Source organism: Ambystoma mexicanum, chromosome 2q, assembly GCF_040938575.1.
Source record: "Ambystoma mexicanum isolate Mex_15411 chromosome 2q, UKY_AmexF1_1, whole genome shotgun sequence".
Lineage (NCBI taxonomy): Eukaryota > Metazoa > Chordata > Amphibia > Caudata > Ambystomatidae > Ambystoma > Ambystoma mexicanum.
The window spans coordinates 678,405,360-678,432,076 of NC_090924.1; the positions used below are offsets into that span (position 1 = coordinate 678,405,360).

Below are 26,717 nucleotides of genomic sequence, written 5' to 3' on the forward strand. Positions count from 1 at the left end.
ATATTCCCGTTTTGGCTTTCTCATCTCCCCTGATGCAGATTCACCAGTTGCCTCTGTCCCACCTTTAGTACCACTACTACAGCCGACACCTCACTTTCTCCTGTCCCCAACTCCTACCCGCCTCTTGATTTCCACTGTCTAGCCTGATGTTATTTTCTCCTCCGGCCACAGCCCTTGCCTTATGTTTCCCACTCTTTTTCTACTTGATTCTTACCTCTTTGTCGTCTCTCCTGAGCCCTCTGTTACCACCTCCTTCCGTCTACTCACACTTCAATGTCACCACCTGCTCCATTTCGTTCTCAATTCACACTACGTCCTCAGCACAAATATGAGATTTCCCACTGATCTGTGGCCCAACAGGTCACCACTGCTTACATTGTTTTCTGAGCTGACCAAGTGGTTGTGATGTAAGGAAATACAAAACATTCATCATAGGTCTTGTGATGTGTAGGCTCACTAGACGTGACTGCACATTTACACCTTTTAGCACACAGCCAGTGCAGTGTAACCCAGGAATGTGACTGTGGAAGCTTTAACATTTTAGTGTCCTTCCCTTAACAGAATAAAGTGATATCAGAGAGAATACATCTTTTCTTTTTTGTTAAAATAAACATTTTATTACGTTTTATACAGAGACAGTAGCACTACTAATACATATCGGAACAGACAATTAAGCCCCCTCTGCTCCCCTCCCCCGCTTGGTGTTGCCCCACCCATTTCCCTGGCCTCTGTGGTTCTCTCCCCTTCCCTTACTGATCTCCTCCTCCCCTGTCTAAATACTGAACCACTCATCTCCACCCTCCCCAAATCTTCTCGTGTTTATGTAGATAGCCTCTACTCACGTACACCAGCTGGTCCCGTCCCTTTAAGCCATCGATTCCAGACACATCCATCTTTCGGCTATGGCTCTTTGGCGAACATGCATGCTATATTTAGGAATATCTTAACATAGCTGTCTGCCCCCATGTCCGTCAATATACCCAGCAGCACACTTCTAGGCTCCAGCTGCGCTGGTCTCTCCATTACCCCTTCCACCTCCCTTTGCACTTCCCCCAATATCTCCTCATCTCCGGGCAGTCCCAGACCAAGTGGAAGAACGTTCCTCTGTTTGTACTGCATTTATGGCATGTATCGTCCTCCCCTCTCCCCATCTTTCTCAGTTTCTCCTTACAGTAGTAGACTCAATGTAGATATTTCAATTGTATCAATCTCAACCTGGCCGCTACTGCCACCTACCTGCGGTGCAGCAGTGCTTCCCTCCACTCCCCATCCATGCCCCCCACATCCCTCTCCCATCTCAGGTTCATGTACTCTAGCTGTCCTGTAGAGTTCCGTGCTGATGCTCTCTAAAGGGTCGATACCTGCTTCAATTCAGTCTCCCAGTCTAATGCATTACGCTCCAGTGGGGAGGCTTGCAGGATTTCATCCACCCTCCTAGTATGTGGTGCCAGGGCATTTCCAAGTTGCAGATATACGGCTGGGAGGATAGCTCAGGGGCAACACGCTCACCTTAGAAGCAAGACGACATGAAGCAACACAGGTTCGATCCCTGGGTCTGTGTTTAGAAACCTCTGGGTATTAAGCACGCTATAAATAACCAATTACATATCTGTAATGACCCAGTCTGTTCAGCCCCCATTCCTCTAATTTCCTGAAAGGTTCTAATATTTGGTGGCCTCACCATGTCCACGAAACCGCCCCCCTCCCATTGGGAGTTATACAGTGTCTCCAGTCTGACTCTAGGCGCCTTCCAATCCCATAGGACCTCCCTCAACATTTTATTAATCCTATCAAAATCTCTGGCTTTTATTGCCCACAAAGTGTGCTGGATTATGGCCAGTGGAGGGTCACCATTTTGTTCAGCGCAAACCTTTCCATTAGTTTAACTGGGAGAGTCGTTCACTGCTTTGTCCCTTGTTCAAATTGTTTAATCACCGGAACAAGGTGGAGCTCATTGACGAGGCTCTCATCCTTCTGGATAAACACATCCCCCACCCTCCCCCACGTACCTGAAACCTCGGTCATCAGAGGTGAGTGTTCTCTCTGGTTTCCCTCCACAACTTCACTGCTTAATGCATGGATTTGTCCCAGTTTATTTTCAGCCCCTGAATTACTTTAGTATCTCTATACCTCTTGGTATAGAGCTTGTTGAATTTGTCAGATACAGTAAGATGTCTGCATATAGCGGTATTCGTTCCTCTTCCTCCCCCCGCTCCCCCGCCCAAAGATAACCCATCAATTCTGGGTCGCTCCTGACCCATTCCGTCAATGGCTCTAATGCCAGATCAAATAGATGGGGGGACAACGGGCACCCCAGCCTGGTTCCACGTGCAAGATTGAATTTGTCCGACACCATATTGTTTACCTTTATTCGAGCGGCTGTTGTACAGTGTTTCCCCCCACCCCATCCAATGTACCCTTTTCCGTTAATCCCATTCTCATTACCGCAAACACATATTCCCATTCGATTGAGTCAAATGCCTTCTGGGCGTCCAGTGCTAGTATGTCCAGTGATTGCGGTTTATTTTTCACCATACCCAAGACCAGATTCAGAAGTTTGATGTTCATTCTTGTGGTTCTATTTGGGATGAACCTAAATTGGTCCTCTGTCACTATGGCTATTATTCTTTGCAACCTGGTCGCTCAGACTTTGGTGAGGATTTTGGTCCCGATGTTAAATCAGGGAGATAGGTCTATATGACCAACAGTGCTCCCTCAGCTTCCCTTCCTTCGGTATAATCACTATTGTTGTTTCCCTGAGATTTGGTGGGAGGAACCCCTTCCTCCTACTTTCCTGCAACATGTCCTTCATAGGTCCCATGGTTTCCTCTTTCAGTTTCAACCATAGTTCCAGTGTGAGTCCATTGCGTCCTGCAGTTTTCTCCCTCCCCAGCTGTGACATAGCAGCTTCCATTTCCTCGATCTGTAAGTCCCCTTCAAGCATAATTCTCTGTTCTAACAGACAGGTGGGCCACCAGCAGGTGCTCCAGAAACCTCTCCATCTCAGTTTCCGATTTGCTCAGTTGAGTCTTATATAACTGCTGATAGTATGAGGCAAAAGCCTGCCCAATTTCCTGTGGCCCCGCGTTATGTCTCCATTTTCTCCAGTACATATCCCGTTTTGTCTCCCCACTCATAAATGCGCACCCCTGGTGCCACCATCCCAATTGTTCCTCTCCAGCACTCCAATTCTAACCTCCATGGACTAGATCGAGTTTGCAATTAATTATCACAGCTCATGCTGAAATATAGCCATTCATAGTTCTGGCTTGAAGTTCCATCAGGAAGGCATTTGAAACTGCATAATATATTGCACACATTAAAAGTAATAAAACCTTTCATCAGTTCTTGGAAAGTGGCCATTCCTATGTAAGAGTAAGAACTACAAACACAAGAAGCCTTATTTGCCTGCAATGCTTTCACATTCCCCAGGTCCAGAGATTACCTTCAAGACTCGTCCACCAGGGGCTAACGAGCATGCTTCAGCAAAGGGTGTGTTTGTACTCAAGCAGCTGCTTACTGGAGCACTTTGTTCTTGAATTGAATGTTTCCAGACCTCCTTTGTTTGAGCCATGGTTTTCTGCTGTGTCCCGTTGCTGCTGTTTCCAGGATCTGCTACAGTGCCAGTGCCTGTAATCCCTGCTCTGCAGCCCTTGGATCTCTGCCTGCAGCACTGCCTGCAATTCAAGTGTTCTTTTGCCTGCAGTTCCCCTGATCCTCCGACTGCAGCCCCTTACATTCTGCCACCAGTTCTTGTGTTCCCTGTGCACAGTTCCTTACTGCAGCTTGTAGTTTTCTTGATTCCAGTCCCAAGGTTCCTTGTTTGCAGTAGCAGTTTGGTCCTTGTTCTTCCAAACAAATATTCAGTTCCTGGTTACCAGTCTGCAGTTATGTACTTGTTATTCTAGACCAGAGTTTCAGACCAGAATATCAGTGTTCCTAGTTCAGTCCGCTGTTCCTAAATTCCATTCACCGGTTTGATTTCCTCTATCCACTGTACCTTTTTTGCTTAGTTTCCACTTCCAGTTTCCAGTTCTCTTGCTTATACTGTTACTCCCTGTTCTCCTGTCCTGAACCATGCTTACTTTGATTTCCTGCCCCTTCTGTGAATATTTCTATGATGGTTGGCGTCACTGCTCCTGTCCTCACTTGTGCAACTCCTTTGTGAAGAGTCTACCTGCTGAGTTTTCCACCAGGCAATCGCTGTCCTTTTCCTTTACAGCGTGTCAATAGTATCCCATGTGCCATATTTCTTAACGGTGCCTCCTGAAATAGGAAACGGCTCAGTGACAGTTCCATTTCTGCTGGACCCATACAGGCTTCAGCCTTGTGAATATGGCTTCCTTGTTTGTGCTTTGGGGACCTGACACAGAATTCCAGTCCTGGTGCACCTTTCTACGAGCATTCAGAATGAGGGACTATAAAAGCAACTTCTGAGAATGCCAGAGTTTCCCCTAACAGTGTTGGAAACCCTGCAACCATTCAAAATAAGTAATGACTTTTGTATTCCCTTCATATTTCTGTTCAATGCCTCTGTTGCTAGTTTTAGTTTTACTTATAGTCTACTGAGAGGAACCAGGAATGAGACGAAGACACAAAGAGGTCATAGTTTTGGCTATAGAGTTATTTCAAACAAAAATGGGTTGGAAAATGCCTTGGGTAAGAGGTATTTGCCCTACGTAAACCAAAACGAAGGGTCTGTCAGATGTCAAAATGTCCACAGCAAATGTCTTGTGTCCAGAATACTATTCTAGCCCTCACATTCGAAAAGTAACTAAGGTGTTATGGGTAATATCTTTCGCATTAAAAGTGCACACATTTTCAAACTCAAAAGGAAGATGCAACTCCAACACAAAAGTTCCCAATGGACAAAGTTCACAGTTTCAGGGGAATGTTCCCTTCCTCAGGTTTTCCTCTTATAGATGTCCAAGCTCCTAAGGGTAGGAACCCTTCTTAGATTTCTCTGTTCAGCAAAAGTGGTTTGCATGTTAAACAACTTGGCTGTTAGTCTTAATTTTGTAGGATGCCTGGTCTATTCCCTCGCCAGGTTTCTTCTTCTTGTTAATGTAATTTCAAAACAGTCTTTGGCTGAACCTGATGTATCCTCATACCAGGGCTTCCTCATGTGATCTATTTTACACACATGCCAACTTGACTTTGCCTGGTATACTCTCCTGCCAGGGCATTCGCAGTTGATGAGCATGTGCACCTGGACCAAGTACCGCCCACATTCTTAGCCCTGCCTCTTCCTTTCTGCACAGTTCAAGGGCGTCCGAAGCGAAGGGTAGACAAAGAAAAGCGAAATTCCTGTTTGGGCCTGTTCAGACCAGGAGGACTCCGAGCCCGAATCCCTGCTCAGACAACAGGTAAGCATGCGCAGACATGCGTTTTCTCCCTCTGTCCCCACAGGCCATCCTACCATCATCAGACAACGCCAATGTCAACTTCTCTGGTGCTGGGGTGAGGACAGGTGCTCAGTGACACAGTAAGTTGTGCATTTGTAAAAGTTGTATTCTCACACCTCCCTTTGTGCCAGTTGCTTCCTTGTTGGACTTCCCACACGCTCCCTTTAAATCGGCCACCCAAGGCACCCCTGCCCTGGCAGCCCCCTCAGTAAAGGGCTAGAGGCTAAGGACAGCTCCAGTGGTGTCTGCCGGTGTACGCCATTGTAGCACGCAGCTTGCAGCCGTCGAGCTGCTGTGAATGATCAGATAAGTCGAATCAGGGTGTGTTGTATTGTGCTGTGCTAAAAAAACCTAGCCCTTTTCCCATTCTAGGAAAGTAAAATCTGGGTGTTTTCGCATTCCGTAAACTGTTGCATTGTTGCTGGTTCTCTCCAGGCCCCCACCTAGATCCCCACCACCTACAAGACTTGCCATTCATGGTTTTAAGTTACTTGCTCCCCTCCTGTGTCTTCCTTTGTTCTAACCCCAGCCCCCTTCCTCATCCTCCCCCTGCACTCTGAGTTGTGTGCCACAGGGTTGTGCGTCTCTCGCCCTTCTCCTCAACCTACTTGCTTCACACCCCCTATGGCGCTCTCTGTCTCTCCCATCTTCTCTAACTGCTACTCTCTCTCTTACCCTATCCCTTTCACTAAGCCTGGAAGGTAGAACTTGAAGAGGGACATCCTGGTCTCCAACCCTGGCCTCCCGATCGCCGATACCTACACAAGTGCTTCTTCCACACACACTCACTGACATCCTCTTTGTCGTCCCCTCTCCAGACCTATGGACCCTTCATATGGTCTCTGTTCTCTCACCTTTCTCCTCCTGACCCATTAACAGTGGCACTAGGTGGGAGGTTCTCTTGGTCCCCTTCCACTCCACCAAGACCATCATTAATCTCTATCCGAACAGCATCGTCTTGGTTCAGGGCCCTCAGCCCAATCTCATTTTTGATAAGCGTTTCCCACGTCTTATCAACTTCCTCCCTTCTCCTGCTACTCCTTCCGCCACCTCATCTTCATACGCTGCCCACCCTCGGGCCCCTCTACCACCTCTGCAGGTTGTACCTCAATCCTGTACCTCGCCACGGACGTCTTTCAAATGTGGCAACCTGCTCCATGTCACTAAACTCAACTCTTGTTCTGCTGTCAAACACTCCTGACATCTGTCACCTCCTCTAAGAACTCGACCTAGATGTCCTTGCGCTCACCGAGACATGTTTTACGGCCAGTTCTGTCATGAGCTTTGACACTCTCCTACCTGTGGGCTACAAGATCGTCTCCGAACACATAACCAACCATCCTGGAGGTGGAGTAGCCCTGATCTTTCTGGAGTGGGTCCTGTCCTCTGCCATCCCTAGGCAAGCCTACTCCTCCTTTGAATGCCTGGTCTGCAGGCTATCTCTCCTGGCCTCTTTAACTGTGGCCACTATCTACAGGCTACCTGGCCTAGTCACCCTCTTCCTCTCTGAATGACCTACCTCTCCTCTTCTTGCCTCTACTTCCCAACTTCCATTCTTGATGCAACTTGTTGACGTGGGCTCAAATGGAGGTTTCATAAGCCCAGTTAAGACCAGGTTGAGACTCCATACAGGTGTCATCATTTTCTTTGGTGGAAAGGTACGAAAGAGGCCCTTCAAGAAATGTTTAATTAGCATGTTGCTGTAGAGAAGAGAAGATGTCATTTTCTGTGTGAACCTGGAGATTGCTGATAAGTGCACCTCGATGGAAGAGACTGCCAGACCTTCTGGTGCTAATTTCAGCAGATAAGGAAGCAGGTGTTATAGCTAGCGGCTGCAGATCAGATTGTTGTGCACACCATGCACACAATCATTTCCACTTTCGGCTATATGAGATGTTGGTGGTAGGATGCAACGGCAGTCTTGAGGGATATTTAGATTTACGAATTCAGAGTGGTCAATAGCCATGTTGTCAACGAGAGAGCCTGGATTGTGATTGTGATGACGGATCATCCCATTGTTCTGGGACAGAAGGTTGGCCTGGGACCCTAGCTGAATCAGATCATCCACTGCTAACCGAAGCAGGTCAGAGAACCAGGTATGCCTGGGCCAGAACGAGACAACCAAGATTATCCTGCCAGGGGCCTTGAGTATCATTTGTATGGTTTTTCTTACGAGAGGAAAGCGAGGAAACGTGCAGGCGAACACCCTGTTCCAAGGGTAGGAGAATGCGTCCCCTCAAGGTTCTGGATGCGGAATCCTGCTGGCCAACTGTTGGCATTGTTTGTCGTCTGGGCTGGCGAAGAGGTCCAGAGGGGGAAGACCAAACCTTGAGAAGATTTTGGCTTTCTGGATGCTGTGCAGTTGCCACTTGTGTGTTTGTGAGGAGTCCCAGTTGAGGGTATCTGCTTGCTTGTTCTGCATACCTGGTAGGTGGAATATCTGGATCTGAATGTTGTGCCGGATGGCCCAATGCCAGATGTTTTGTGCTTCCTGGGATAAAGCATCTGAACACGTCCCTCCTTGCCTTGCTTCCGTAAGATAAAACAGTGTGGTAGTGTTGTTGGTGAGGAAACATACCACCGAGTTCGCGATGAGGGGGAGAAAGGATTTGAGAGCCCAGTGTACTGCAACTCTAGAACATTGATATGCAGTAAGGTTTCTTCGGGTAACCAGAGGCCTTTGACCTGGTGCTGGTCTAAATGAACACTCCATCCCACTTGGGAGGCATCGGTCACAATGGGGAGTTGGAAGTTTGGCCCCACCAGTGGTATTCCTTTCGTGATGTTGAAGGGGTGTGTCCAAAATTTCAGGGTGTCCGACAGTGACCAGGAGATGACCAACTTGTCTGACCAGGAACCATGGATTGGGACCATCTGGTTGAGAGAAATTTCTGTACTGGCCGCATGTGAAGGCAACAGTGGGGAATCAGAGGAATGCAGGAGGACATGGTTCCCAGAAAAACCATGTATGAGCGGACTGTAACTGACTTGTTTGGTGTAAAAGAGCCCGCTAGTTAAGTCATCTTTTGACTCTCTCCGCAGAAGGTTTTACCCGATTGTGGTTTGTAAGAAATTGTGCTCCCAAGAACACCAAGTTCTTAGAGGGAATTGTGCAAGATTGTGTAGTTGATGGTAAAGCCCAATTGTTGGAGCAGCATCTCTGTTTTGGTACATCGATCCCCGGATTAACCAATCGTCCAAGTACAGGTAAACGTGGTGGACTTGCTTCCGGAGGAAGGCTGCTACTGGCGCCAGGCACATGGTGAATGTCCTGGGTGCCAATTTTAGGCCGAAAGGTAGAAGCCGAAATTGGTAATGGCTTTCGCCTACTATGATCCTGAGGCCTTTCCGGTGCCTTGGGTGTATTGGTACATGGAAGTATGCGTCCTTGAGGTCTAGGGCCGAAAGGAATTCCTACGGCTGCACTGCTCTTATTACCTCTTGGAGTGTTACCATCTTACATTTTTGTCTTTTGAGGTTTTTGTTCAGTACGTGAAGATCCAAAATTGGGCGCCACTTGCCATCCGTTTTCTTTTAACCATAAAAAACCTTGAGCACACACCCTTTCCTCTTGCTGAGAGAGGAACGTTTTCGATGGCTCTTTTCTTTAGCATGTGACGAATCCCGTGCCTTAAGACATGATGTGTGAGCGAGATCTTTATTGGGGGTTAGGAGGGATTTGGGAACTGTGGGTGCTTGAACTCCCAACAAGTGGCCTTACTGGTTTGCATCTAGCACCCACCCATCTGTCCGTAGTTATAGATTGTCACTCGTTGAGGTAAAATGCCACATTCCCTCCTACTGGACTGTCCTTACTCTGACGACCTCTATGGGAGGTGAAAGATCCACGCTTCCTTTGTCCCTGGTAATCTCTATTGTGCTGGGTAGATTGGAAATTGTGCTTGTAGCCCTGAGAATAATTTCCTGATCTACTGTAGGCCTTGCTGTCTCTGGAGCCTGAGAATTTTGAGTTACCCGAGACGCCACAAAAGGAACAGAAGGGGCGAAAGGATCTCCCCTTACAGCTCTGCAAAACAGATTTAGCTGTGTCTGAATCTGCCTTCAGGGCCTCATCTAGTTTGTTGTCAATTAGATTTTCACCTTCAGGGCATATCCACCAAATTGTGCTGCAGCACTTGCCGAAAGTCTGTACAATGGAGCCAAACCTGGCATCTGATGACTACCCCATTGCCGATCTGTTTAAGGCCGATTTCTGCCAGACCTACAACTATATTGATGCTGTGGTTTGACACCTCTTCTCCTCGTACCGGCAGCATAGCCTTTGTTTTTCTGGCAGGTGGTCTAAAAGAGGGGCTAAACGATGCCACATTTAATGGTCGTATCGTGCCACAAGGGCTAGGGAATTGGCGGCTTTAACCGTAGGTGCTCCAATGGGGAGGACCTTCTTACCAAAGGCATCCAATTTGCAATCGTCATTGTCAGGACGAGTGACACATTTATGTTGTGTGTGGGCTTTTCGGCTTGCTGCTGCCAAGACGACCGACTCTGGCGTTGGCTTTGAAGTAAGGCATTTTGGAGTGGAATCTGGCACCTTAAATTTCTTTTCCAACCGCCCTTTCAATACCGGCTACGTAAAGGCTTTCCTTCTTTTCACCATGTGATCAAAGAGGAAACAATCCTTTTTCTCTGCCAAGAGTTTGGCCTAATTCCAGAGGAAGACTTTTGCCATCATGGAATGAAACGGTTGTATGTCATCTAGGTGAGAAGGTTGAGCTGGGCTTCCCGGTGCGTCCTGGTCCGGATCCATGTCCCCATGCGTCAGCTCTCCTTGGAGAAGAGGAGGCAGAACTTGTCTTGTGGATTAGTGTCCGGGCACGTGTCTACCAACTCACCCACCACTTGATCCCTTCCTCGTGGACTAAATGCTTGGGAGATGGAGGAGGAGGTCTAGCAGGAGATTGCCTTCTAAGACATGCACCCTGGTCTTGAAAAGGATAAGATGGCTCCTTTTGTAGAGGAATAACCTGTGGGTCTACATAATGGATTGATGGAGCCAGAGGCAGAGGACGTCTGGCGTCCAGCAGACCCAGAAGAGATTGTAGTGTGGAAAGCACCTGCATGGATAGCACGGATTGAGAGTTTAGGAGAGGGTATTGTGTTGGCATACCTCCCCATGTCTGCCGATGTAGATGGGGGCCTTTGAGGTAGGTTCAAACCCGTAGAAGGATCCTGAATGGCAACCAGAGACCCTCCTTCCTCAGGGTCCAATTCGAACACTCCTTGGCCTTCATACGTAGGGGGTTCGAAGTCAGAGGTGAGCTTGTGTTGCAGAATGTCTTCTGGCATGAAAATTGGGGCCATTTCCAAGGAAGACTGGTCGTGTAGCATGGCCTCCGAAGGGGTCTTTAGTATACCTTTTGGAGACAATACATTGGCTTCTAGTCCTGAAACCTGCAGGACTGTAGACACTTTACATGTCTGCTTCTCAGCCAGTGATTTTTCTTTGCTGTCGACGAGGTGGTCGTCATCAAGGTGGTCGTCGACTGGAGACGAGATGTAGACTGTGACAAGGATGTTGTCATTATCGTCGCCATGTTCGACAGGCGTAGATGGTATTGACTGTTTAGACGACGCTTTGCTCATCAAGTGATGAAGAGGACTTGTGACTGGAGGAAGATCTGTGTGACCCTGCTGAGTGATGTTTCCTGAAAGTAGATTTTTCACTGACGAGGTTGAGGATGGTGTAGTCAGCCTACATTTATCTTTGGCCGTCACCGACCGAGATTTCTGGGATGAGTCCGTGGATTTTGAAGTCAGGAGCTAGCCCTTTTCTCGTGGATTGTCCGACGGCGACTTTGATGCTGTACTCTTAGAAGGGTGCTTGGACCCTGCATGGGACTTTTCACCACCAGATGGTGGTTTCTTGAGAGGCAAAGTGTTTGGCCTTGTCATGGCCTGAAGATGATTTAGCCTCATCTATCCTCTTTTAGCCACAGGCTCCTCAGACTTAGACCTCTGACGTGACGGTGACCTCTGGTCAGAGGGAGTGGTTGCTCTCCCACTCTGACGAGCCAACCTTCGACGCCGGGTAAGCCCCTTGTAGTAAAGCCTTATGTTAGACATTCACATTGTTACAAAGTAATTTCTTGGCAGCGCTTTGTAGTTAAAATGAAGTTTATTATACGAGTCCCCGGCAGGCTGCCGTCGTCAGGTCTCACCACCATAATCCGCAACGTTCACTTCTCTGCATTCGAGAATAGGAGAATGCAGAGAACCGAAACGTTCGCGGATTGGCATGTTTACACATAACATAGTGAATACACTGTAACATCTCCCTTCCTTATACACAACCAATTAACACCAAAAAATATATGGAGGATATAAATATATCAGGGGTGATGGGGCAGGAAAAAAAGGAATACAGGGGTAAAGGAAACAGGGAGAGAAGAAACAAAGGATTGAAGATTAATCATTAGGCAAAACATATGTCTATGCAAAAAAAATCTCAACCAGTCCTACATCAAAACTGTACTAAGAAATGCTATCCCTACCATATATATGAACACTGTAGAATAAAGGATACACCCTACTGTAGATTTAATCAGCATGGCCTCCAAGTTCTAATGAACAACTCTGATATGTGAACATAGTCAATAATAAATGAACCCTTCCTTAAAATTAGGTACAACCCTCCTGGGTCTTGAACACTCTCCACCATTATTACTGGAAACCCTTTGGTCCTCTCCATTTGGTTCTTCTCCAATTCTTCTTTCTCTTCCTCTCTCATCCACACTTTGTCTGCATCTAACAAAATCATTGTCAATATGTCTTAATTCATTTTCTTCTGCTGAGATGATATCATCACAAGCCACTTGTCCCCATTTTCCAACACTACTGATTTTCTGAGACGCTTAATAACTTTTTGCGGGGCACGGAACTTAGACTCTCCCTTCAGGACTCTTTTGGGTTCCTTTACTCTAACCCAATCACCAGCTTTGATATTATTTTCCTTCACACAGTTATGCTGATTATAGTACTTTTTGTATTGATCTTGTTTTTTCTTAACTCTCTCCATGACCTCATCCATGTTAATGTTAAAATCTTTCCCTGTAGACATCCAAGCTGGCTTGAGTCTATTATTAGCAATCCTACCACTCATTAAAGTGAATGGTTCTATACCAGTGACAGAGTGGGGTGTAACTTTATATGTATCCAATGCTTCTTTCAAAGTATCTTTCCACGGCAGATTGTTTGCTATTGCCAGCTGAAAAGTTCCTTTTATGAAGCGATTCATCCTTTCCACAAGTCCATTGCTCATTGGGTGGTACAAAGCTGTGGTATTATGTTTGATGGCTCTATCACTTAAAAATGTCTTAATTTCCTGTGACACAAACTGAGTACCATTGTCAGAAATCAATTCTTGTGGATCACCTTCTCTACTAAAGATCTCCTCCAAGAATTTTGTAACCTTACATGTCGAAACTGAGTCTTCCAAAATTCCACATTCAATCCATTTTGATGTATAATCGACTAACACTATCAAATATATTTTCATGGGTTCCAACACTTCATACGGGCCAGCAATATCAATGGCTAGTTTCGACCATACTGTATCAGGCACAGTTACAGGCTGAAGGGGTGTGACTCTTATTACTTTGCTTTTATCACTAGCTGCACAAGCAGAACATTCTTTAACAAGTGACTCTATATCACCCCACATACTGGGCCACCAATATGTTTCCCTGACTCTCCTTTTCGTCAAATCTCTGCCAATATGTCCTTCATGTGCAATGTCCATAATTCTTTTCCTCAATGCCACTGGTGGTACAATACGATCACCACGATAAACATATAAATCATCATATGATATTTCATCTTTGATCTTCTCCCACAGTTTAATTCCCTCTTGTACATTTTTCCATCCATCTGTTACAGCCTTTTTCAACATCTCTTGTTCTGGGTCTGAATTAGTGGCTGCCAGCCATTCTCCTTTATCAAAACTTGGATGAATCTGTGCAATAATGGAATCCATATCTTGATCCTCAACTAAACTCTCGTCACTTAGTATTTCAAGGTATTCATCCTTACAAGGCAAACGGGAGAAACAGTCAGCAACTTTGTTGGATCTGCCAGGAGTATATTTTATAATCACATTATACTGCATAATGATCAAAGTCCATCTTCTAATGCGAGGTGATGTTAAATGGGAGTTCTTGGGATTTAGGACATGAATGAGAGGTTTATGATCTGTTTTCAATTCAATGGGAACTCCCCAAATTAATCCCTTGAAATGTTCTAATATCCATTTAACACCTAGTGCTTCTTTTTCAATGGTGGAATAATTTCTCTCCGCTCCCTTTAAGGATCTTGAGGCAAAAGCTATCGGAACAAACGATGATGCACCAACATTCTACAGCAAGCATCCAGGCCAGTGGCAATACAAGACTACATTACAACACCCCTTCGTTGAGCCAACAAAAAAAGGCGTCTATTTCTGTCTCAAAGAGTCTTCTGGGAAAACCCTTGGCAGATGTTGCATCCGTCCAATGAATGGTTTGGGTAAAGACAGTAAAGGCACTCCGAGTGCCGGTCTACCTCAGACATTCTTCAGGCTGCAGGTCTCGCAGGGCCTATACAAGGACTTTTTGGAGTTGGACCATAATGGAGTTGGAAACCGAAGTATTTTCCGCTTCGAAAGACCAAAAAGCCGAAATATGAAGAAAAGATTTTGACAAAATGTAAATTTTCTCACAGGAGAAAAGCTTGAGGAATCCCAACAGCTTGGAAGACTGGTGAAATCTGAGGGGAAGCTGCTGGGGCAGACCTATACACTCGACGTCCCATTGGTATTGGCAAAAGCACCCACAACGCCGTCAATGGGACACTCAAGGTGTCAAAGTTTTTCCATAGGAAAATAACCATGTTAATGTTACCGTGGTTTCGCAGCCTGATGACGGGTAATATTCACAGCATGTGCATCCATAAAAGATCCAATTCTGGAGAAATATTGGACTATCCGTAAACATACGACTTGCCAAACTAAGTTCTGTGTACATGATCACTTACGCAAATAAAACATTTTGTACATAGAATAGACAGCCAAGAAGGTGACCAAACAAATTGAGGAAGTGTTGCTAGCCTATCTGCCCACAACACATGCAGTGCCCTCTTGTTGGCCAATTCGGGCAACAAGGCCATTCTAATAGACATTAACTGGGTCACTCTGGACATGGACAGACCCAACAAGTGGAGAGTGTCCTTTAGAGAATACCCTCTAAATTGGAACAAGGATGGCTTCTCTTAACCCATGGACACATTTTTAGCTGGGCCATGTGTTAACTAGATGTATTTTTTTTCCTTTCATACATCTCAGGAACAAACGGATGATATGCTGCACTGGAACCTTTACACATGTGTTAGGTTTGGTGTTCTGAAGTCCATACCACTTCTCGCTGCCCTTTTATTTGACTTACTAATGTGCTGTAGCACCAGGAGCACCTCTAATCATGATGTGCAAAACTGTGGGGTGGAAGACGAATTATAAATAGAAATCCTTACAAAAAAGAAAATGTGGAAACATTTCTTTCTGCTTACATTTAAGGTAAAGTTGTGATCTCGTTCAAGGGAAGCTGTTGAATTGCACATGTTAGGAGGGGTATATGACCCCATTTGGTAAGTGGGCAGTGTGATGAATCCTGCAGAGTCATCACGGATTCCCCGTGATCAACTCCTCCAGCATGGTCAGGGAACAGCAGCCACTGCCTGATGCTGATCCAGAGGGGCAGTATTGTGAGGGAGGATCATGTGGGAGGGGAAGACTATCGGAGAAAGTGAGGCCTCCTCTAGGAGAGACGGTATTCCCCCCACCCCTTTGAAGAAAACCCTATACCATCTAGGATCCTGATGGCATACTTTCATCCCGAGCTGAATATCAATCACATATACATAACACACAAATCTGGTGTCTGATGTTTTGTGCTGACCAAAAATCCTATGGACGCCAACTCCCATAAAGCCTCAAGTACTGAGATGAGGAAGAGGATGAAGGAGTTAATATGGATCAACAAACTCTAAACTGAATATGCAGGCTAGTTGTGATGAAAATCAAAGGGGGGTCTGGGAATCTCACTACCAGCACGAACACAGCCCAATGACCTGTTCTTGGGTGAATAGCCCTGGGAGAGACTCTACCAAGTCTTTAGCTCACTGTCCCTTTCACAGAGAAGAAATTTCCCTGCATATCAGTCTTTGTCCTGCCCAGGGGCAGTCCAGCACCGTAATCCCAGGCAATTCTCCTCTGAACAAGAGTACCAACAGCAACCCCACACACGTGTTTCAGCCTTGTTGGGCATCATCAGTGAGGTGGAGCTGTGTCTCTCTAGGAACAGTGAGCAAAGGGTCCACACATCTGGATCGCCCTTGTAACTTAGTAGTTATGAGATTCAACTACAAGGGACATTTAAAAAAATGGTGCCCACAATTGCCAGAAAGAGAGAAGCAGAACGGGAGAAAGCAGAAGCACGGGAACGGACCGTTCAGGTGTTCTCAAGCGACTGCCTACGTGCGTTCCTCTACAACAGCTGCATTTTCTCGGGGCGGACAGAGACCTGCGAACCCTTCTTGCTACACTATCCAAGGTAGGAGCCTCGTAGCACCTTGTGCACGCGAGTAGTTTAAGGACTCACTGGTCCCCCGCTCACTAGCTTCTATTCATCACACCTCCTCCTTTGATTACAGGAGACAGACTTTCGTTCGCCAGCATTTTCCAGACGAACACAGACACCTGCTCGATGCGCATGACTCCCCATTGCAGCAGGTAACCATTCAAGTACTGGGATGTTTTAGATCCGCACAGTGGTGGATGGATCCTACTTGCTCATAGTCACACAGCATTTCCCCCCCCCCCTTATCGACTCATACATTCCATGTTTTTCTTGCACCGCAGCTACCAAACATCATTTGGGACATTCCTCACCCATCTGGTTCTGAACTACCCACCCTCCCATTCCAGAGGGCACAGACCCAGTGATCCGCATTCCAGGTAAGTGAGGCTCTGGATGGGCGCAAACCACCCGCAATTATATGCTGTTTAAGCCTTTGTTTTGTTGTGCATGTGTACACTCTGCTATGTAACCAAGCACCTTTGAGACCACTTTCACTAATGAACTCCCTTTATATGTCCCCCATTTAAGGAGACCTTTTCCTGGCCGTAGAAGGCGGCTTTTATCTCTTCAAGCCGAAACGTCACTGGAGGCTGCACCTCTGGTGCCCTTGTAGTCCTCTGTAAGAACATTAATCCCACGATTTAACATCTAGACGTCGACCTACCAATAGGTCACCCTTCTGCCTGGCATTGGTAGACCTTTTTCAAGGTTTCCCCTTAGGAGTCAGATTCCACACTATACCCCTGGGACTCTGAATATATGTGCAACTAAAAGACATTTATAGGGCTCTGTCTTTCTTCAAAGCCCAGTTCTGTCCCAAATTGCCAAAGATGGGGTTTGCTCTGTACCTCTATTTTATGTGAAAGAAAAGAAAATATAGGCTATATACAAGTCTAATTCATGTACCTAGTAAAGTTACTGATCACCTATTGTTGAAACACTCTTTCACGGTTTTCGTCATTGTTTTTGATTGTTGCAAATTCTGTTTGCACATTGTATTTGGTTGATAAAATCACACAATCTGTTTATGGGCCCGTAAGGTCCAGTTTTAATTCTCTTTACCTACAAAACGTTCTCATTGACCAGCAGTCCAATAAGCACAACTGCTCTCATATAGTAAAGTTTTTCAAGCAAACAAAAAATCAAAATATGAATCAGCAGCTAAATAATAAAAGCTGTTTGAACACTACTTAGAGTGTGCCTTTTACGCTTTGGTTATTAGTGAGACAAAGAGGCTCTTCTCTCAGTGATCGTTTACTAAGGAAAATAAGTTTGCAAGAAATTGTTGCAATTATTGAAATTTGTGGGTAGGACGCCCCCCCTCCCACACTGTTCTAATCTACTTCCAGCCCATAGTCCTTCCCACTCCAGGGCTGCCCCTACAGTTACCACTACAGAGGAATGGAGGCAGGCAGCAAGGTGAGAGAGAAAGAAGAGCCCCAAGGCAGTGGCGAAAAGAGAAGTCAGAGTGTGACAGAAGAGACAAGCCCCAGGGTGGGGGCTGGGGGTGGGTAAGAACCGAGAAGCACCAGACAGGGGAAGAGAGGCAGAGACAAGCCATGGTGGGGGCTAAAGAACAGAGAATCCCTAAAGTGGAGAAAGAAGCAAAGACAGGGGAATGAAAAAGAGTGGACCACCATAGCACAAGTGGGGAGCAAGAGACAGAGAGCCCCAGACTGACGGAAGAGAAAGATGAAGGACTGAAACACATACATTTAAAGGTGAAGCAGAGAGACCTGTCTGGAATCCGGGGACGGCACTCCAGCACTATATGAACTGGAACTGTGAACATCAGCAATAATGGAAACCCTCCTTTTGTTTAAGAGATAGGGAAGGAACCCAGGTTGGAATAGGGTTCCGGACCGAGGACTTCATTTATGTGTAGACATCATGAAGAGCACCCTTTCACTTGCTTCTGTTGTAGAGTATGGATTAGTAATAGGCTTTGGGAAAGATTAGCCCTTTTTATGTTAAAGAATAATTTTAAGAATCATGAACCCTTGTTTGTCTCCCGATTCTGGCATACTGCAGTACCCTGGGGAGGGGTGCAATGGGAAATGAAATACAGCGGCACACCGAGAAGACACATTAAAAGCCTTCATAACTGAGATGCACAGGATGTTGCTGGGGAATACAAATGGGTCTTTGGGAACGTGAAGGCACAGAGACGAACTAGGACATGCAGATGCACAGTGGCCCCACTGTACCCCCTCTGAAAAGCTGCAAAAGTGCACTGTGGGGTGGGGCACAGACAAACATCAAGGTCCGGAGTGGAGAAACCCACTGAGGTGCAGAGGCCCACAGGGGCAGTTATTATGCAGAGACCCGCTAAGTGGTCAGAGGAACCGGAGGTACATACAAAAAGGAGGCAATGGTTTTGTTAGAGAATTCAGAAATCAATAGTACTTTGAACACCTACAGCAGCACTAACATTTCATATCACATACTACCATTTTGCAATAGTCAAGATGCTTGCCATCACAATTAAGGTTATGTTCAATGCAGAATCTTACCTTATCTTCCACTGAAACCAACACCATCAAGTCTGGAATACCGTCGCCATCCACATCTGGTATCTTTAATAACGGTTTCAGAACACTGTAATCAGTGCCAAAATTACTTTTCTTCTGCCAAAGTGCTTCCCCTGAAATATCAGGTACATGCATGTAAGATTGCCACGTATATTAAATTAATATATGATCAATAGTTGAATTCTACAATGAAGGTAATGTAGTGCATGTATCTACCCTACCTTGCATGCCCCCTAAAAACTGTCTTTCAATTCTATGCATTGCCTCCAACAAGAATTCCTCTCCTTGTTCTAGTGTCTTAGCTGCTGCACTTTATGGAAAAACACATTTTCCAAAAAGTCTGGTGATCTCCTTCCCCCTTCTAGATGTTTGGTCAGTCCCTCTGACCCGATCACAACCTACTATGTTTAGAGGCATCTCACAATGTGGGGAGGAGAGCTATACATTCCTTTACAATAGGGTTGGTTACTGGAAGTTGGTTTCCGGGCTAGGGTTAATACGACCCCTGGTTCTTGAGTGTGCAGTAATTCATTGAAACTTATTTGGAGCTGCCTTCTTCTTGCCCTCCCTACCCACGTAAGGAGGTGTAAACATTCAAATTACACTTCTCGCCTGTAAAATCACTCCGTAAAATGAAGTATGAACAGTGTTGCTATGTAAAGGCAAACACAAATCATTCAATATTTATTTTTAAAACCAAAACATTAAACAAGTGTGCCTTTAGAACAAATACCTACCAGTGTGAAAATTGAGTGCAGTTAAGAATTGCTGTGTGCCGATAATCATGCAACCTGAGGTAGCAACCCCACCCAGCCTCTCTATGCCACACTCGACCAACAGGACATCTTCAGTTACTGGCCTCTCCCACAAGGTGGTGCCATTAGTTCCGGATACAGCAGCCATAAAGACACACGGAGGTGAAAGTCCTGAAAGAGTAAATTGGAGATCATATGAATGTCAAACAAATATCCAATGGTATGAAATGGAGGATTAAAGAGTTGTATAATTATAAAGCAAAGTCTTTCCCCATCTCCCATCTGCACCACCAGGTAATCACAGCCAACATCAAAGTGTCTTCAGTAAGTATTGTCAAATTGTGGATTACATAAGACCAAAAGTCAGGGACCCCTATATCTGGGAAATTTAAAGCCATTCTTAATCGAGAACGTATACAGACTTATTGTATTTCTTTTATTTTCCTTAATACAGTGGTGGAATAAGAATTGTGCTCTTTTAAAACAAATATTGTAACTTTAGAATTTTGTTTTCACAATTTTTCTACAGCAGTGGGATATGGTTTAATGCATATGTTCAAGGATGTACATACATTTTGAAGTGGCTTTTTATACGACCGCTAGGATTGTACATGTATTTTCAGCTCCAAACACAGATATTGGTTATGTAAATGTATACACCATTTGAAAAAAATATGTATAATTTGCTTTCAATCTGTTTTCGAATGTTGTTAGCCCCATCATCGTGGGGGGAGGCCCCCCTTCATCACGTGGGAAGGGCCTGCCTGCATCATCCTGAGTTAGAAGAGGAGGCACTGCATCAGGCAGGAGGCTAGGTGGAGGCCCTAGGTCGTCAGCCGAGGTAAAACGTTATCTGCAGGAGGAGGAGGAGGAGGAACTGGCGGCCTATGAAGTAGTAACCAGAGGAACCTGGGGAAATTGGCACTAGAGGCTCCCGAACCAGAATGACTGACTTTAGTAGATCTATGTTTTTTCTTTGGACTCAAGTGCATTAGGATTTTAAAGTGTGCAAAGAAAGAATCCTCTAAACTAGTTACAGTGAGGAGGTTATGATTGGGGGGGGGGGGTTATTGTGGAGGTGTAGACCTTGCCCATGAACAAACTAACTGCCAGGCAGGCCTAGCTAGCCATGGATCTATGTAATGCAGTAGAAACAATGTTGTAGGTCGAGTAAAAGTACGGATGCCCTGGAGCGAGGACATTAATTTCCCAACAAAGTTCTCAGCACGGAGTGTGGCTTAATTTACCTGCTGCAGAGGAAGTAGCATACAAAAGATCTACCTTCATGACATAAATTTTGCCAATCTTGTGGCTGAGGACTGTTGACTGTCACACACGGCTCACAAGACTAGACTGGCTCCTGAATGTAGACAGTTTTTTTGGTCTGTTTTAGCCTCACCAGGGAAGCCTCAACTCTTCTGTTATACTTAACCTTCCACAGACGGACTCGGGGAAGCTTCTGTACCTAAATTAGCCCCAGATTGAGGATCCTCAGAAGGGGTGGTGAATAATTTGGAAAAGAAAAGAACTGAAGGTTGAAGTCGGGGGGGGGGGGGGGGGAGGTATCTGGGGAATCAGGTAAAGATGCAAATGCATCTGGCTTGGCACACAATGTTTTTAAAAAGCAGCAAAAGCTCTCTGGTCTCTTCTCCGTAGGATGGAATGTCCCAAAAGAATGGACGAAGGAAGACGGGACATAAGGATGAGACAGCAATTGATTCTATTGGGCGTAAACACAGTTGCCAAGATCTAATGACTAACAATGATGCTGCATTTCAAGGGACTAATGGTAATGACAGTACAACACAGTGAGAGGGTATAATTTGCTGTGGTAACAGACTTATTCAGTGGAAGAACTCTAAAAGACAGATTTATTCTCAAACACAGAAATACAAATTGTTGTGCACGATGGATAATAGTTATTCTTAGGACTATATTGTGGGGTGTTAGGGAGTTCTCATTTGTGCTAATTCCCTTCAACCTTAGAGACCCCCAGTCGTTTTCCTGGACTTTAGGACTTTTTAATTTTAACCCTGGAGTGAGTGCGGCCTTTTTGCTCACTCACTCACGTGTTTTGATCTGATTTGGATTATGTGTTTCTTATGTTTTTGGAGTTTGACAAACTCCACAGGCATCTACTTTTGTATGGTGACACACACCACCTTCAGTGCAGTGTCTCAAATCCTTTAGATTTCTGGTAAGGTTTAAATACCTTTTCTTGTGTGAACTACCGTTCCCAAGAATAGTAAAGTGAAATTGACTTTACTTGCCTTTTTCCCTTTGTAGGTCCAGCACACCCTATCTTATGTGGAGTGCTGGAGTGGGGGGGGGGGTTACCTAGTAGCCCCTTATCCTACTCTCTCATGTAACTTTTCTTATGTTACCCTCACTACTTTAAATTGCTGGTGGCAGTGTTTTAATTCTCCTACCATTGTGCTTTTCTACCACAGGCTGAATCCTCAGCTGTAGAATAGCACCCATGGGTGACCATTTGGTCAAAATGGCCCCAGTCTTCTTTTTTTGCCATGTTCTGTTTGTAAGGTCGTTCTTGGATTTCGGTCTGTGCGTCGAGGCCGAGTTGAGCCCTTTGTTCGTTTTGCCTTTGACGGGCTTCAGTCCTGAAACCTGCCTCTGGCTCCAGTGTGTCTGGAAAGGCAGGATGTGAGGGAGGTTACCGAAACTCCCCTGTCCTTTGTCTCTAGGAATGCCCGAATGCAACCAATCCTGATTGGCTGGCTGACTGGCTGTCCTTTCAGGAAAGCCTCCCTGGTGTGTGATTGACAGCCTAGGCTATGCATGAATTGGAGAACCCTGCTTAAAAGGTGAGGGTTCTGGGACTAGAGACAGTCGACTACTGAGAGAAACACCTGACGAGAAAACCGTGAATGAAGCTTGCTGCATCATTCTGGAACTTTGAAATCCCTTGGGTTAGTGGGACCAACTAACCCAGAGACGAACTCCACTAGACCATCTTCCCTGACTGGCTGTACTTCTTAGCTGCTGCAAGAACCGAGTGCCAGGGGTCAAGAAATCCGTAGTCGAGTGCAACGTATGCAATCCGGCCAGAAGCTCCCGGAGTCTCTTAAGGGCCCTCCAGAAGCAGGACGACCAGAGCCTTTGTCCCCTCACCAGAGTGCAGGACCCAAGGAGCGAAGGAAGCCCAACCGTTATCCGAGATCCGCGGTGGTGGTGTTTACCGAGTGCGAAACCACAAAGTGCTGTTGATCCGAAAAGATGCTGTAGCTGCCAACGACCTCCAAATTTCTGCTGCAGGAATCCTCCAGAGGTCCTACCTCTTGTCCCCACAACTGAGGCTCAGGAACCTAGGATCTGCATCGCTGCAACAGGCCAGAATCCAGCTGGACCACTTCTTCAAACCAGAGGTACTGTTGAGGCTTGGAGTACTTACCTCATTGTCTCTTAGCTGTGCTCTTCTCAGTTGAGTCTTGCATTGGCTACTTATATTGGAGTTGATTCCAACTCCGCTTTTCACAAGTGTAACAGCTTGTGACCCTACAAGTGATTTCTACAAAACTCTCTAACTTTGTGCAAGACTTTTATTAACTGAGAATTGCCTCAGCTCCATAGACTGTGCGCCAATTAACTCTGGCTGTCTTGGCTCCTTGCAGACTCTTCTAGTCCATTGCCTTTGATATTTCTGTCCCTCATAGGTGGTAACTTGTTTTTAGACTGTTATTGCTGGGAAAGGATTGTCTAGACTTCATTGCAAGATTTAAGTATACGCACATGCCCTTAACCTTTTTCCCTTCCTTTAACCTTTCCTTTCTGCAACCTCAGAATCTGCAAAGTATAACTAGTGATATATAAATGCCATTACTGTCCTTGTGAATGAAGTTGTCTTCGGGTGTAGATGTGTAAAAAACATATCCAAAGAGCGTCCACTAAGTGATGCTGAAAAGTATTTTTAAAGTAGATTTGATTGTTACATATCTTGCCCTTTTTAAAGAATGCTCATTTAAAAAATGATGTGAAATAACTATTTATAACTGAAACCTTGAGTGTAAGTGTTACTTGGATAGGCGAATTTCGTTGCTGCAGCTCTACAGCTCACATGTACCCCTCTTGAGATAGGCCGGGCTGCTCAGTCACACTACCAACTTGTGTAGTACAGACCTATACCAAAAGGTGGGTTACCCAACACCAAGCAGCTAAATGCTGTGTAGTCTCACACAGTGGTACTACACCAATTCTTACCTTACACGGGACAATCTCAAACAGACTGGTGGTATTCTCTAGAAATTAGATTCTCAAGACACTGCCACATATACACCAATGGCCATTAACATATTCAGAGATAAGCATCCTACAGAAGATACTGAAATGCAGTTTTATCCTGCTACTATTTTCTGACATCAAACCAACAAGGAAGATTACTCCTGGAGACACCTATTTTTTACCCTGTGTTAAAAGGTTTTTGATCATTATTTCTGAAGTGCAACAAAAAAAGACCTTTGTTAAGGCAGACAATCTTTTACAATGCATAGGTAGACCTTCATGTATAGCAGGGTTTGGGTTTAAACTAATCTTTGTTATTCTATATTTGTGTGAAATAGTCGTGTAGGCTTACATATAGTGTGAATACTAATATTTGAACACTGAATCTTTACACTATATATTATTTTTCCTGGTTGGTTTGAGGTATGTCTCCTCTTCTTACCTTCCCTCTTTGTTAGATATGTTCATCACATCGCAGTTGCTTGTTGGGGAAGGGTTTTACTCATATATAGTGTTTTAAATTAGGGTAAATTTGTGCAAGTTGTTGTTTTTCTTTGTTCATGTTCATGGTACATTTTGAATAAAATGGTTCCAAAAAAATAAAAATCTTTAGATTTAAGCCAAACACAAAGTTAAATGACCTACAACTAATAGGATGTTATGCACTACCATGTTCTCATTGGCACATAAGGAATTCTAAGTTGGCACACAAATACACCCATCCAGGTACCAGTCATTTAGTTGGGATACTTCTAGGATTTTCATTTTTAAAAGTAGCACTTGAAAGATTTCACGTGAGCGTTCAGAGCATTATTGAAATTCTATACTTAAAACAATAATTGTGGAAAACATGCAAATTGGCTCGCTAACCTATCATCTGCAAACAGAAGTCCTAAAACCGACTCACAAGTCCAAGCCAATCATGGTTAAAAACGCACGTTTGGTCCATTTTACTAGGTGCAACCAACTGTAATTAACTTTGGAAATGTGTGCAAAATGTCTAATGAATCAGCAACTGTACTTTAAAGTGTTGCACTTGCACGTTTCTTTTTCTAAATTGTTGGGAGGCAGGTGTGAAAGTTGTAACCTTTTGAGTTTCACACTCAAGTTGCCATGCTAGACAAAGTGATTTATGAGAATAGTCCGTGGGAAGGTAGTATTTGAATAGGTTTATGGCATGGAATATAATTCTCTGCATGATGTGTGACCCGTTACAGATCGCCATAAAACATGAATCAACCTATCATAGATATGTATTTGTACGAGTTGGAAGCATTTCAGCATTATGTTCACACAGGCATAAACGTCATATTAAAACAGAATTGTTTTGATTATAAAATGTGCATTGGCAACAATGTTGTGTTAGAAAATGTGTATGAGCACCAATCAATTCTATCTTCTGCTATTTTCAACCTGTGATGTCAAACAATGGAATACAATAATGAGATCTTATGAATCATGGCTATTTCACTGCCTGAACGGACGTTACCTTGCTTTGCAGCCTCCTGAAATGGCAAACACAGCCCATGTGGTGAAAACACACAAAACCATTCTTTCGTAGATTAGAATACTCACGCCTAGCAAGCATTGCAACCCATCCATCACAGATTTCTCATTAGACCTAAACACGGTAGACATCTTGTGAGTTACACATGTGATGTAATTGCTCGTTAAATAACTCTGAACAATTAAATACTCCGTGAGTAGAATCTTCACCCATATATAGCAACCACAGAAAGTCTTGCCCAGTGAACCCAGCGGTTGTAATCGGTCTACAGTTGCCAACATTCTGCTGTGCCATGTTTTCATTATCAGTCGGAAATAGAAGCCAGTAAGAGGTTGTGGCCAAAGGAATGCGCTCACGTCTACTTATAGCAAAGACTTTCTAAGGAAGGACCTATTGCAGGGTGCATTGTCTTGCGAGAATTCATCCATCTGAATGAAGACTTAACAAGCCATTGCATCCACCCTGAATACAATGAAAGACATACAGTTAAGAAGTACGGTCCTTTAAATAGTACCCTTCTGGTTTGTAAAGATTTTGTATTTTTAGTTTTGGCTTCTGGATGACACCCCCGAAAGGATCCATCACCAAGACTAAACCTATAACAGAAATAGGGCTGTGGCATGCCAAAGATAATGCTAAAGACAACTCCAAAGATAATGCAGAAGGTATTTTCAATGGACCTCTGCCCTTAGCACCTTTGCCACTCCTTCCCACAAAAGCAAGAGCATGCACATAGGTCTTTAGTTATGCTATCCATGTAGATACACTTTTAGTAGGCCTTCCCGTTCCAGAATTTTATGGAGAACAAAGTACAAGCCACCTGTCCGTAGAGGTAGTAAGCAGTAGGTTTCTATGCAGTCGTCTAGTAGTTTATGCTTTCAGATTCTCAGCACACTTGCGCATTTGCACATTGGCAGTGGGAGAAATAAAGGACAACGGGCATGGGCTGATATAAGATAGTGAGTCATGGAGCTCCTTCCCGTGCTTATCATCCAGACACTATGAGAGGCTGTACACTGGCAGCAGGGGGTTGAGGTAGAAGAGCGCAACATCTCAGCTCTGGCACTTTACCCACAGTTTCAGATTAGGTAGTGGTATGCATTTTGCTTGGGGTAGATCCAGTCTAGCATCATATGCATTAGTAACTCTATAAGTGACATTTTCTTCTGTGGGCTTTTTTGAGGTGTGCTTGCCTGGTGTTATATATGCATCAGTGGTGTAAAGTTTCACATCTCCTAGTGCTGTAGGGACCTGTGGCATAACGTAGTTGCGAGTCTACTGCAACAGGTTTAGGACATTCCTACTTCTAAAAAGCACATATAGCGAATGTATGGATTTATTTACGTACTGGAGGAACAGTGCTCTTTTGATCACAAAAGAACGTATAATAGATGAGAAATCAGATTTGACAGGAAACAGTGAGCTTCTCACAATTGGGCGAGTTTGAGGGACATTCTGATCAGGTTTTGCAGGGGGGGGGGGGGGGGGGGAGTACATTGAACATCACCGGGGACAATACACATAAGTGGATGGACATACACATATTAAGGACAACCAACATTGGAAATGTTTAAGTGCAGGGAGGCAGTGCAGCCAGCTGTACACGGGATGTGACCATGATGGGTGAAGTGCTAGAGTGGGGGCAGAGGAAGTTAGGG

General features: G+C 44.9%; 1 protein-coding gene across 2 annotated transcripts in view; it reads right to left on the minus strand.

Moving 5' to 3' along the window:
• FAM234A (family with sequence similarity 234 member A) overlaps nucleotides 1-26,717 on the minus strand; it is a 1,050,028-nt gene that overhangs the window by 631,481 nt on the left and 391,830 nt on the right. For both annotated transcript variants that reach the window (XM_069647858.1, XM_069647857.1), the window contains exons 4-5: nucleotides 19,299-19,487; nucleotides 18,544-18,674 (exon numbers count right to left, since the gene is read on the minus strand). In XM_069647858.1, coding sequence (XP_069503959.1) covers nucleotides 18,544-18,674; nucleotides 19,299-19,487 — 320 coding nt within the window. The remainder of the gene's footprint in view (nucleotides 1-18,543; nucleotides 18,675-19,298; nucleotides 19,488-26,717) is intronic.